Source organism: Pipistrellus hanaki, assembly GCF_964339955.1.
Source record: "Pipistrellus hanaki genome assembly, chromosome: X".
NCBI lineage: Eukaryota > Metazoa > Chordata > Mammalia > Chiroptera > Vespertilionidae > Pipistrellus > Pipistrellus hanaki.
Window position 1 is genome coordinate 64,565,195 of NC_140524.1, and position 12,557 is coordinate 64,577,751.

General features: G+C 43.1%; 2 protein-coding genes across 3 annotated transcripts in view; both read left to right on the forward strand.

Moving 5' to 3' along the window:
• The first annotated feature begins 5,882 nt into the window (after positions 1 to 5,882).
• ARMCX5 (armadillo repeat containing X-linked 5) lies at positions 5,883 to 10,281 on the forward strand. Its single transcript, XM_084869663.1, has 3 exons — positions 5,883 to 5,959; positions 6,170 to 6,228; positions 8,074 to 10,281. The coding sequence occupies exon 3, from the start codon at positions 8,479 to 8,481 to the stop codon at positions 9,976 to 9,978; it is 1,500 nt and encodes a 499-aa protein (XP_084725789.1). The 5' UTR covers positions 5,883 to 5,959; positions 6,170 to 6,228; positions 8,074 to 8,478; the 3' UTR covers positions 9,979 to 10,281.
• The window catches only part of LOC311614564 (G-protein coupled receptor-associated sorting protein 2-like), a 37,143-nt gene continuing 30,485 nt past the window's right edge, over positions 5,900 to 12,557 (forward strand). The window contains exons 1-2 of one of the 2 annotated variants that reach the window (XM_084869537.1): positions 5,900 to 5,959; positions 6,170 to 6,228. The gene's annotated coding sequence lies outside the window, so the exon portion shown is untranslated. Of the gene's footprint in view, positions 5,960 to 6,169; positions 6,229 to 11,898; positions 11,956 to 12,557 lie in introns of those variants that run through there. The other variant, XM_084869538.1, reaches the window with a different exon arrangement.

Below are 12,557 nucleotides of genomic sequence, written 5' to 3' on the forward strand. Positions count from 1 at the left end.
TTAGTCATTTGCAAAATGCAAAACAAAAATATAATGCAGTACTATCCTATCTAATAAAGAGGGAATATGCTAATTGGCCCTCATGCCATCACAAAGATGGCGGTTCCCACAGACAATAAGGAGGGAATATACTAATTGACTGCCCCACCCTCAAATATGGTGGCACCCAAAGGCAATAAGGAGTGAATATACTAATTGACTGCCACACTTCAAAGATGGCTGTGCCCAGAACCACAAGATGATGGCACCTAGTCCCCTCAGCCCCGCCAGGCCACTCTGTGCACTGCCTCCCCTCAAAACCCCCAGCTTCCCAGGGCTGGACCAAGGTGCAGGCAAGCCTCAGATGGCAGCTGCCCAGCCATCTAGGGCTGCCTGAGGCTCAGGTAACCAGGACTGGCCAAGGCTTGCACACAGCAGTGGCAGCAGAAGAAGTATGATGGGGTGTCGTCTTCCCCTGATTGCCAGGTCGCCTCCCACTTCTGTTCTGAGGGCTCCTAGACTGTGAGAGGGCGCAGGCCAGGCTGAGGGGACCCCCCCCCCCTTCCCCCAGTGCATGAATTTTCATCCACTGGGCCTCTAGTTTAACACATACTAGGATGGCTATAAATGTTGGCAAAAATGTGGAAAAACTGGAACTCTCATACTTTGTTGGTGGGAATGGAAAATGTAGCCACTAAGGAAAACGGTGTGGAAAGTTCCTCAAAATGTTAAACATGACCCTAACCAGTTTGGCTCAGTGGATAGAGCATTGGCCTTCACACTGAAGGGACCCCAGTTCAATTCCAGTTAAGGGCATGTACCTTGGTTCTGGGCACATCCCCAGTTGGGGGTGTGCAGGAGGCAGCTGATCGATGTTTCTCTCCCATCAACGTTTCTAACTCTCTATCCTTCTCCCTTCCACTCTGCAAAATAAAAATAAAAATAAATCAATAAAATATATATTTTTAAAACGTTAAACATGCATTTACCCTATGACTCAGCACTTCCACTCATCTATCCTATATAATAGAGAGGCAATATGCAAATTGACTATCATGCCTTCACACAAGATGGCAATCCCCATGTGGTCACAAGATGGCCACCACAATATAACCGGTAGGGGATGGCAGTTGTGGGTGATCAGGCCATCAGGGGAGGGCAGTTGGGGGCGACCAGGTCTGCAGGGGAGGGCAGTTGGGGGCGACCAGGCCTGCAGGAGAGAGAAGTTGGGGGGGGGGGACCAGCCCATTAGGGGAGGGCAGTTGGGGGCAACTGGGCCTGCAGGGGAGGGAAGTTGGGGGCAATCAGGCTGGCAGGGGAGTGGTTAAGGGGTGATCAGGATGGCAGGCAGAAGCAGTTAGAGGCAATCAGGCAAGCAGACGAGCATTTGGGAGCCAGCAGTCCCAGATTATGAGAGGGATGTCCCAGATTAGAGAGGGTGTAGGCTGAGCTGAGGGACATCCACCCCAGTGCACAATTTCATGCACCGGGCCTCTAGTATACAGTATATATAAAAGTCTAATATGCAAATTGTTCCCACTATAGTTCAAGTGGGAGACCTATCGCTTGCTATGATGGGCACTGACCACCAGGGGGCGGTGCGGAATGAAGGAAGGCCCCAGCAGGCATCTGGCAGCTGGGGAAGGGAGGCCCTGGCCAGCAACTGGAAGGCTCTGATTGGCCCTGGCCCTGATCACTGGCCAGGCCTAGGGACCCTACCTCTGCATGAATTTCATGCACTGGGCCTCTAATGAATATATATAAAGATAATTTAAAGCATATGTTCACACAAAAATTGTATGCAAATATTCACAGCAGCATTCTTCATATATATATATATATATATATATATATATATATTTTTTTTTTTTTTTTAATTTATTTCAGAGAGGATGGGAGAGGGAGAGAGAGAAGCATCAATGATGAGAGAGAATCATGGATTGGCTGCCTCCTACATGCCCCACACCACGGATGGAGCCCACAACCCAGGCATGTGCCCTGATCGGGAATCCAACTGTGACCTGGTTCAGAAGTCAACACTCAACCACTGAGCTAGGCTCACAGCAACATTATTCTTTATAGCCAAAATGTGGAAACCACCTAAATTCCATCAATTTAGTAAAGGATAAATAAAATGTGATATAACTATACAATGGAATATTATTCAATAAAAATAGAATGAAGTTCTGATACCTGTCATAAAATGGGTGAACCTTGATACTATTATGTTAAGTGAAAGAGGCAGACACAAAAGACCATGTATTATATACGGTAAGTCCATTTACATGAAATACCCAAATAAGAAAATTCATATAGTCAGGTAGCAGATTAATGGTTACTAAGGTCTGGGGTAATGGGGGACTAGAGAGTGACTCCTAATGGGTAAGGAGTTTTATTTACGGCGATAAAAATGCCTTGGTGTTAGATTCGGAGTTCTGATGATTGCAAATTTTATGAATATACTAAAAATTACTGAATTGTGGATGTTTCACCTTAAAATGATGAACATTACAGTATGTACATTATAAACCAATTTAAAATGATTGGAAATTTATATTTTAAAATTTATAGCTGTTATTTTCTTGAACATCTTTCTTATCAATATTCTTTTTTTAAAATATATTTTATTGATTTTGTACAGAGAGGAAGGGAGAGAGAGAGTTAGAAACATCGATGAGAGAGAGTCATCGATCAGCTGCCTCTTGCATACCCCCTACTGGGGATATGCCCGCAACCAAGGTACATGCCCTTGACTGGAATTGAACCCAGGACCTTTCAGTTCCCAAGCCGACGCTCTATCCATTGAGCCAAACCAGCGTCGGCTCTTATCAATATTCTATATATTAAGCTCCCTTGATCTTTTGAACATCTCTGTTTTTAATTCTAGTGGGAATGAATGCTAGTGACAGACGTCTGGTTTTCACTAGGTCTTTCTTCCTCATTAACATAGTGCTCATTCTGGTACATGTATCCCAGCACAGATTTAGTGGCATAGGCTTAGTGGTGGCACTGCATGGTCAGCGTGTCTGTACTGTGTGTGGTACTGATGGAGATCACTCGGTCTTCTCCCACTCCAGGTGCCTTCAGGACAATGAGTGGAACTACATCAAAGCTGCTCAGGTCTTTGCTATGCTCAAGGTGAGGTCTGGGTATCAAGTGGGTTAAAGACAGATGTTTCTGGGCCTTGGGGGAGGCCAAGAAGATGGAAGCTGGTGCCCTGGACTAAAACTCAGGGAGCTGACACCCTGACTCCTCCTCTCCAGACCCAGGGCAAGATCCCAGAGGAGGCCTTCAAACAAATCCCTTAAAAAGAGCTCTTGGTGTCAACTTTGTCTTCATCCACATTATTCCTCTTTTCTACTGCGTAAGGCCACGCCCAAGACTGGGGCTGGAGGCCTGGCTGACCAAGAAGCCAAAGTTACCCAACGACCTGAACTGCCATTTGTTCTGTTTATTCTCCCCATTCATGATCGCTGTGGTTGTGTTTTTTCTTTTTCTTTTTCATAATAAAAAGTGATGTTACACATTGTATGTCATGTGTCTTGGATCTCTCTTCCTGTGCCAACCATGAGCAATGAGTTCAGGACTGAAAGGCCCTTCCCTCTCCATCCCCAGCTCCCCCATTCACCCTGGCAGTCACATCAGGCTTGACTACAAAGGCAGTTTGTCAATAGATACTAATGAGAATGGACACATAATGCTTCCAGAGGTTGGCCTTTGGAGACAGTGTGACTTAGTCATATGCTTTACCTAGTGGCCCACAGAAGCAGGCATGGGACCTGGCACAAAGGGATTTTGCAAGGAATTCCTAATACAACATGTATGAACCTTTACGCTAAGTGAAAGAAGTTACAAAGGACAATATAATGTATTATTTCACTTATATAAAACATTCAAAGTATGAAAATCCATAGATATAAGGTAGATTAGTGTGTGCCAGACTCAGGAGCCAAAGGGAAATGGAATATGACATCTTAATGGACATAGGATCTCCTTTTAGAGTGATGAAAATGTTCTGGAATTATATCGTGATGAGGGTTCTACAAAATTTGTACTAAATGCCACTGAATTGTTCACTTTAAAATGGTTAAAAATGTAAGTTTACGTTGTGTAATTTTTTCCACAAAAAAAAACAACATACACTAAAATGTGCATGAACCCTGAAAATACTTTGCTAAGTGCAAAAAGCCATTTATATGAAATATCTAGAGTAGATAAACCACAGTGACAGAAAGCAGATATGCGGATGCCAGGGCCTGCGTGGAGGGAGAATGAGCGTAAGTGCTTAATAATATGGGGTTTGTAAATAATTTGTGTAACTAGATAATGATGGTTATACAACATTGTGAACATAAGTAATGCTACTACATTGTATACTTTAAAGTGATTAAAGAGGTAAATTTTATGTTGTCTATATTTTGTCATAATCTTTATAAATCTACAGTGGAGTTCTTTTAAAAATGGTACTGAATTTTTAATGAATATACTTACTATATTGAAATGTCGATAATACAGAAAACTATAAAAACCAAAGGGGGAAAAACCATCACAATCCAAATCATGAGCACAGTCTTCACTGCTGATTTTTGCTTTTCTTTATACATACTCTATACCTATATAACATCATCTAGATAACACTGTTTTACAAAATAATTTTTTCACTTGGCATCATTTCTTTGGAATTTTCCCTATATTACTAAAATCTTCTAAAACATTTTTAAAGCAATTTGAAAAATATTACAAATAAACAGAAAAAAAGTTGACCTCCATGGCAGGTCCCTCCCACTGTCTTCCCCTCAGTGGACCCCTGAACAGTGAAAGAACTTGGGAAGGCCACCCCAGAACCTCCAGCGTCTGGCCTTAAACTGCCTTTCCTCTCTCAGCCTGCTTTCCTGACACGTCCTCTACCCACCAGACTTTTTGTGCAGGAGCTGTGGTGGGTCAGGCCTAGAAGGAGCGCACAATGGGATGATGGGGTAGTTTAGCATTTAATGAGTTCTCACTTCAGTAGCTGCTTACCTCAGTTCTACATCACCCTCCATTGTAGGTGACAAGCAAACTATGAGATTGGGAGGGAAGGATTATGGGCACAAAGATATTTGAGTATTAATCCTCTTCCATGAGTACAGAATTATTTTCCCTCATGCCCACGCTCAAGCTCCCACATATTTAGGTGTGAAAAAATATCACCGTTGGCATCAGGAGCGGAGGCAGAACATAAGAATGGGACATGTACACACAAGGGTAGTTTGATATTCACATGCTTCTCTCTTCCATTTGTTTTCCCTTTATCCTTATCCCACCTTTACCTCGACTATTTCCCGAGGAAATTTGGTAGGAAATTTGGTAAGCAACAAGGGCGAGAGATTTAGGCGAGAAACAAGACTATGGAGTTTGATATTGACCAACCAATCAGACCAGAGCAGCTTTCCAGACGCCCCGCCCCATTCGTGTGGAAGGGTTTCTCTCAAAGAGGGGACAGTTTTGAAATCGATTACAATTTTTCCTGATCTCTCAGTCTCGAGCCTCTCTCCCAACCAGAGCTCAATCTGCGCATTTCAGTGGGCCGGGGACTTGGTGACGGGAACCTGTAAATACGGAGCTTTGGTATCCATCCGCCTAGTCAGGCTGGAGCGGGTTCCCTGACGTCACCGCCGGAAACCCGCGAACATTACAGGGCGGGGGAATGCAGGCTTGCTGGGGGGAGCTCCTAAAAGAGGGGAACTAATACCTAGGTCCTCTGACAAAAGCCGGCTTCTCTCCGTCCAGCGCTGCTTTCTCTACATCCAGATTCCCGCGGCTGCACATCCAATACCGGAAACAGCCGCGGGAGCGGGCGGAAGTCGGTGACGGAGAAGTGCGCCGCACAGCGCGGTATCCATCCGCTCCCGTTGGCCGGGGCTCCTTAGCTCCGCTCGCTGCGCTCGCAGTCGGTTTTGGTGTTGGCGACGGAAACACGGCGGAGCCTGCGGAGGGAAAGGTAGTTGTTGATTTCGTCACGAGGAGCGGGTCTCTGAGGAGCCCTGGGGATGAGAAAGAAAGGGAAATGCCCCAAAGTGACTGTTGTTTGGCAATTACGGCCTTTAACTTGATAAAGCAGGCCTCTCGTCCCAGGCGCGCGGGCAATCCTCAAACACAGTCGCCGCCATTGTCCTGGTGTCCATTTGACTGTCTTTCCCTCTTTCTGTAGGGCATGGCATCCCCTGAGGCAAGGACATGAGAAAACTGCCCCTGATCCAAGCAGAGCAGGTCAGTGAGAAGGCGGGTACGGTTTGGGAACGTGGGTGTGGGTATAAGAGATGAATGGTGACCTGGTCTGAGGCGTGGGCGGTGAGAGTGATGGAGGGACGGTATTAATTTGATCGCCACGCAGCGATAAAGTTAAAATGATATGTCTCTTGTTAGTTTGACTTTTCAGACCCTCACCCCACCTCCGACCGTGTTGGAGAAGGGAAAAGAGTATAATAACAGCTTCTAGTGGAGAAGTGGCGTATTATAAAATAGAAGGAAGGGCTGCAGCTATTGGTTAAAAAAAGTTGCCTGGAGAGCCCAGGAAGGGAGAGAGGGTAGATGCAGGTTGTAAGTGTTTGATAATCAAGGCCCTGAATTAGAAAAGGGTCTCATGTCCTGGTTACTAGTCTGACCATATGAATTTTATATGTGTATGTCTGTTCCTAAGTTTGCAGTACTCCATGCTTTTGTAATCTGTAAGGGGCAGAGGACCTCGAAGGGACGGGATAAGAAAAAAGAAAATTAGCCCGATTTTTGTGGAAATAGGCAGTGCTTTGAAGTAGTAGATAGCAAAGACTAGAGCAGGTAGGGGTCTAGGGGAAACCCAGATCTCCAGCTTTCCGAACTGTCTTTAATACATCTCATTGTGCTGAAGCAACTGATAGGTTTTGGGGAAAGTATGAAAACATGAGAACTTAGATGAAATTTGAAAATAATACTTTTCATTGATTTCCCAACGAACTTCCATGGCTGACCATTCCATCCCTATTGACACCACCGCTATAATGCAGGGATGTTTGTGTTGTCAGATTTGGGGAATGAAACAGAGAAGATTGGAGATTTGGGAGAAGGGGAGGTAGAAAATTTTGGCGAAAAAATATCTGTATCAAGAAGGCATTGGTGTCCTAGATGCTGCTCTCTACCAAGAACTCAGTCTCCATTGTGTCCTGTGTCTCCATTTGTTTATCTCTGCATTTGTAAATCTCTGTGTGTTCTCTAAGTCTGTAGAACTCTCAGTTGTGAAGGTTTATAAATAGTAACCCAACTTGAAGCTAGGAAATGATGAAAAGTGCCCTGTGTCTGTTAAGATTGGCATGATGGTAGAGGGACTAGAGAATTATATCTCTTCTGTTTTGCCAGTTTACTAACCCCTGTTGATCTGCTGCTGATTTAGTTGGGAGCCTTCATAAGCATTGGGGTTACAGAAGGGTAACATCTCCTTTTCTAACTTCCCATCTGATTTTCCTATCCATATGCTTCACCCTAGCCCAATTCTAAACAAGGAAAATGTTAGGGCAGTCACTGAAGAGGAAAATGGTTGGCAGCAGGAAGGAGAGGAGTAGTCCTAAAGCAAGACAATGGGGAGAAGGGACCAGAAGGAGGGGAACACTGGAAAAAGTACAAATATAGGGAAAGTACAAGGTCTTTCTACCAAAAAAATCGGTTTCCATAACCTCCTGTTTGATTATCTGTCCATAGATCTTTTGTAGAGCTTATCATCATTGGCAGCAAGGAAAGGAAGAGAAATTACTCCAAATCAGTGCAGATTGGTATGGATGTGATGGAGACATCCTCAGTAGTCATGTAGGATGAGGTAGTGGAGATCTGCTTGGGTCCAGCAGGGGTAAAGAGCCAATCTAGGGATTTCTCTGTCTCACTGCCATCCAGCTTTCCCACTCTCCATTATTTCTGTTTTGTGTATGGGAAAGAAGATTAGTAGCACCTGCAGTTGAAGAGTGTGAATTTAAGGAGATTGCTAATTATCTACCTCTCCCATTTAACACCGAGTTTCCGTACTCTCCTGTCAAAATGAGCAAAACATTGGAAGATACTCAAAGCCCCATTTCCTTCCTCCACTCCTAGGTTCAACTTCAGTGGCAGATCTGGTGGCCTTCGAGGGGCTGAAGACCACCATCCTCCACAGGGTTGCGCTCAGGCACACAGCCATTCTTCTGAGTGAGCTTTCTCTGCACATTGCTTATATCACTGGCAGAGCCTGTAGTTGAAAAGGGGGCTGAGTGACTGCTGGACTTTGTATGAAAACACCAACCTGGGATGGACCTTTGGTTAAGGCTGTGACGGGTGGGGGTATATAAATTGGCCTTAACTTTAATTTTGATCTTGACTGACTGAGGCCAAGGCAAGGACAGAGGACAGGCCTGGGCTGGCCTGAAAACTATAATCAGTGGCCCTGTAACCCAGGACCAGTAACCCAGGCCAAGGCCGGGGATGGAGCAGTGGCCAGGACACAGAAAGTGACCTGTGGCCATGGCTACGGCAAAGGAAGTGAGCAAGATGGAAGCAAAGAGTAAGACTAGAGTCATGGCTGAAACTAAGGCAAAACCCCTGGCAGAACCTGGTGTAGTGCCCCAAAACAATTCAAAAGCCATGCCTACATCCAGGTTCAGTGCTGTGCACAAGTATGAAGTCAAGGCTGATGCTGGAAGTGAAACCAATATCAGGTCCTTTTCCAAGGCTGATAATAAGGCCGATATTGGATCCAGACCCCTGAGAAGGAAAGAGGCCAGCACCAAGGTCAGGGATGGGGACAGAGCTGGTATAATCGAGTCCAATGATGAGGATGAAGAAAATGTCTGCTCCTGGTTCTGGACTGGAGAAGAGCCTAGTTTAGGATCCTGGTTCTGGCCTGAAGAAAAGAACCCATTTCAAGCTTATAAACCTCCACCACCTAAGACCAAGGAAGAGCCCCATCCCAGACCCTGTTGTGATCTTCCTATAAAGCGAAGAGCAGCAGCATGGTCAAGGGCCAGGTATAGTGTCCTAGTCCCAATAGATGGAGGGAAACCATCCTTGCCTCCAGGAGGGAATTGGACTCTGGTTTCGACCTTGATTGAAACTCCCCTGGGTATTCGGCCTCTGACCAAGATCCCACCCTTTGATGATGGGCCTTACTTCCAGACCTTAGCTGATCTCAAAGAGCAGATTAGGTATAGGGAAAAGTATGGGCCCAATCCAAAAAACTGCCGCTGCAAATCACGTGTCTTCAGTTTAGAGCCTAAAGAGTTTGATAAACTTGTTGCCCTACTTACGTTAACTAGAGATCCTTTCATTCATGGAATAGCAAAGATGATAATGGGCATCAGTCCTGCTTATCCATTTACCCAAGATATAGTTCATGATGTAGGTATTACTGTTATGATTGAAAACCTGGTCAATAATCCCAATGTTAAAGAACACCCCAGAGCTTTAAATAAAGCGGATGACAGCTCTGAATCTTCTGAAGAAGCAAAATCAGAAGAGTTGTATGTAAATGATGTCTGTAAGGACATAATCTCTTATCCTTTGAACTCCCCTGTGCAACAAGCTGAATTAAAATTATTGGAGCACTTGAGTATGAAATTTGAGAATCACCATATGATTGCCCATTATATTCCAGATCTCCTCAACTTGTTAAGCAAGGGAAATGTCAAAACCAAGTATTATGTTTTAAAAGTGTTCTCGCGCTTAGCTAAAAATCAAGCTAATACAAGAGAACTGATCAGTGCCAAAGTACTGTCATCATTGGTTGCACCCTTTAACAAGAATGAGTCAAAGGCCAATATTCTTAATATTATTGAAATTTTTGAGAATATAAATTTCCAATTCAAAAAGAAGGTGAAGTTATTTACCAAGGAAGAGTTCACTAAATTTGAACTTATTTCCATATTCCAGGAAGCAAAACAGTTTAGTGAGAAACTCCAAGACTTAGCAGATCACAGTGATCCTGAGGTGAGAGATAAAGTTATACGATTAATACTCAAACTCTGAATAGCTGAATGTTCTCACAAAGCCTTGAATAATTTTTGGTGTAATATGAAACCAATGCATATTATAAGTTCAGTATTTATGTTATCTGTGTTGTTTGAAGGACAATTTTATGGATACCAAATGATGATGTTCATTTTTATTGTGCTATATAAATTGAGATATTTTGATTATTTGTGTAACATGACCTAATAATGAAACTGTTCATCCTGAGTAAGTTATACTTCTGTGCTTTATATAGACATAAGTGTATTCATTTGAGACTTCATTTACATAATAAAGTTGCATGCTAAAACTGGTAAAAAATTGTCCTAGTTCTTCAGTTGAAGTATAGTATAAAGCACAACCAGTACAACGATATTAAAAAGCACTGTTTGTGTGTGTAGAGGGATACCAACCAAACAAATTCACATTGACAGATCCTTTAGTTGCATGTTCAAAGAGTAGAATTACTCTGTACACAAGAAGACATGACTGCTACTGGCTGACATATGGACAAATCTGGGAAAAGGTGAAGACATAGACTTAGGAGAAAGGGAACACAGATGGTTTCATCCCAGTCTGAGCCCCAGAACTTTTGTTCAGCCTTTCGCATAGTATACCTTTAACTTTTTAACCCCCAAAATGATTCCCAGTTCTCACACTCATTCAGCAAAACCATGGAAGTGTAGTTGTGATACAACTCCACCATGCCCTCAACATCCAGGTAACACACTAGAGGTACCAGATTTACTGCTTCATCTGTGATCCCTCCCGCTGTAGTCCTGAGCCTCAGAGGAAGATCTTTCTGAGTACCTAAACAGCTTCGTGGATAGTTTTCATTTATCCTACCTTGGTGACTATTTAGTCTCATCCTTGTTTTTTTGTTTTTGTTTTGTTTTTTGCTGGCCAATCCTTTGGACTTATTTGTGCCTATCCTTGATGGCAACCCTGTCTTTTTTATTTGTTTTTTGGTTAATCCTTACCCCAGGATATTTTTCCCATTGATTTTTAGAGAGAGTGGGAGAGACAGAGAGAGAGAAACATCTATGTGAGAGAGACATCAATTGGACCGAGGCCGGGGATCAAGCCTGCAACTGAGGTATATGCCCTTGACCAGAATTGAACCCGAGACCCTTCAGTCCACAGGCTGACACTTTAACCACTGAGCAAACCAGTCAGGACACAGTTGATTTTCACTGATCCCTTTTGGTCAGAGCTCAACTCTAAGAGACAGTCAGAGGATACTGAAGTCTTTTTAGGCGTATGTTGCTAGAAAGAAATTAATTCCCCTATCCCACTAGCCTATTTGTTCAGGTGTACAATTTAGTATAGCCATGTTGTCTATACTATCTCAGCTCCTATTTAAACTTAACTAAAGTTAGATTCTGGCTTGGGGGTTGTGACATAGAATGCCAGAGTATAGATTGGGATGTGGGGCCACCTCTGTCTATTCTAACTTCTGCTTCCTTTGCTGTTATTATCCTCTTTACTGCCCAGAATTGGGAGATAGAGATATTAGGATCAGTGTACAAATATTAATCTTTCTATTGAACTTCCTCTCTTAACATTTTATGTATTGGGCAGAAGCCCTAAACTGAAAAATCTTAACAAGGTATCATGTATCCCTAGTTTTAGCAGCTATCCCTGGTTTAAGTTCTATTAAGATAAAGTCTGAACTTCTATTTCATACATCTAGGAGTTAAAATGAAGGATAACTGGTCACACTTGGACATTAAGCTTACCTGAAAAAAAAGCAGGTAAGCTTTTTGGAATGTGCAATCGTAACATATGATTTTTTTAAGTTATTTATGACTTGCTTTTTAATCCACAGAACTCCCATAGCCTGGAATTCCAGCTCTGGGTACTGCTTTCAGAGTTGAGAACCTCCACTATACAACTGGACCAGACCCTTTGGAATATTCTGTGTCTTGAACTCCCTATGGAGCAAACACTTAATCAGTTGATGACTATAGATTTTTCCATCAGCTAAAGAGAAGGGTGAGTGTGGGGTATGTCAGTATTTGTATCAAAGCAAGTAACTGATGGTCTTTTTGGGTGGGAATCAGGGGAGATAGAATCATTTGCCAAATTGTTCTTGGGGTGTCCTTGAGATCAAAACTTAATCTCTGTTTCATCTCCTTTCCTGGTAAAATAATTCAGGCGAGCCCATGTAGTATCAGGGCTAATCAAGATGTTAATTATATATAAAGTGTTTCAACCAGGAGTAAAAATTAGTGTGGATTTCTCATCTTGCAAAAGGAACAAAATAGAGGAACAACAACAACAAAAGCACACCTCTGGAAATGCAGAAGGAGCTATTAATTAAAACGGGAGAAGGGAAAATAAGGCTGTTTCGAGAAAACTTCAAAAAGGACCTGGACTTTTTGCAAGGAATCTTCCTCCAGCAAAGCTGGAATATTAGCACCCACTGGCCCTCTACTATGTCCTCAATTTTAAAAGAGGAACTTTCAGTGGAAATTTATAACATATCACCAAGTTCCCTAGCAAGGCTTTCAAAACTTTATTCTTCAGCACTTTTCCATTTTGCCCATTATGTCCCACTAATTGACCTACAATATATTCAAGTCACTGGACTATTT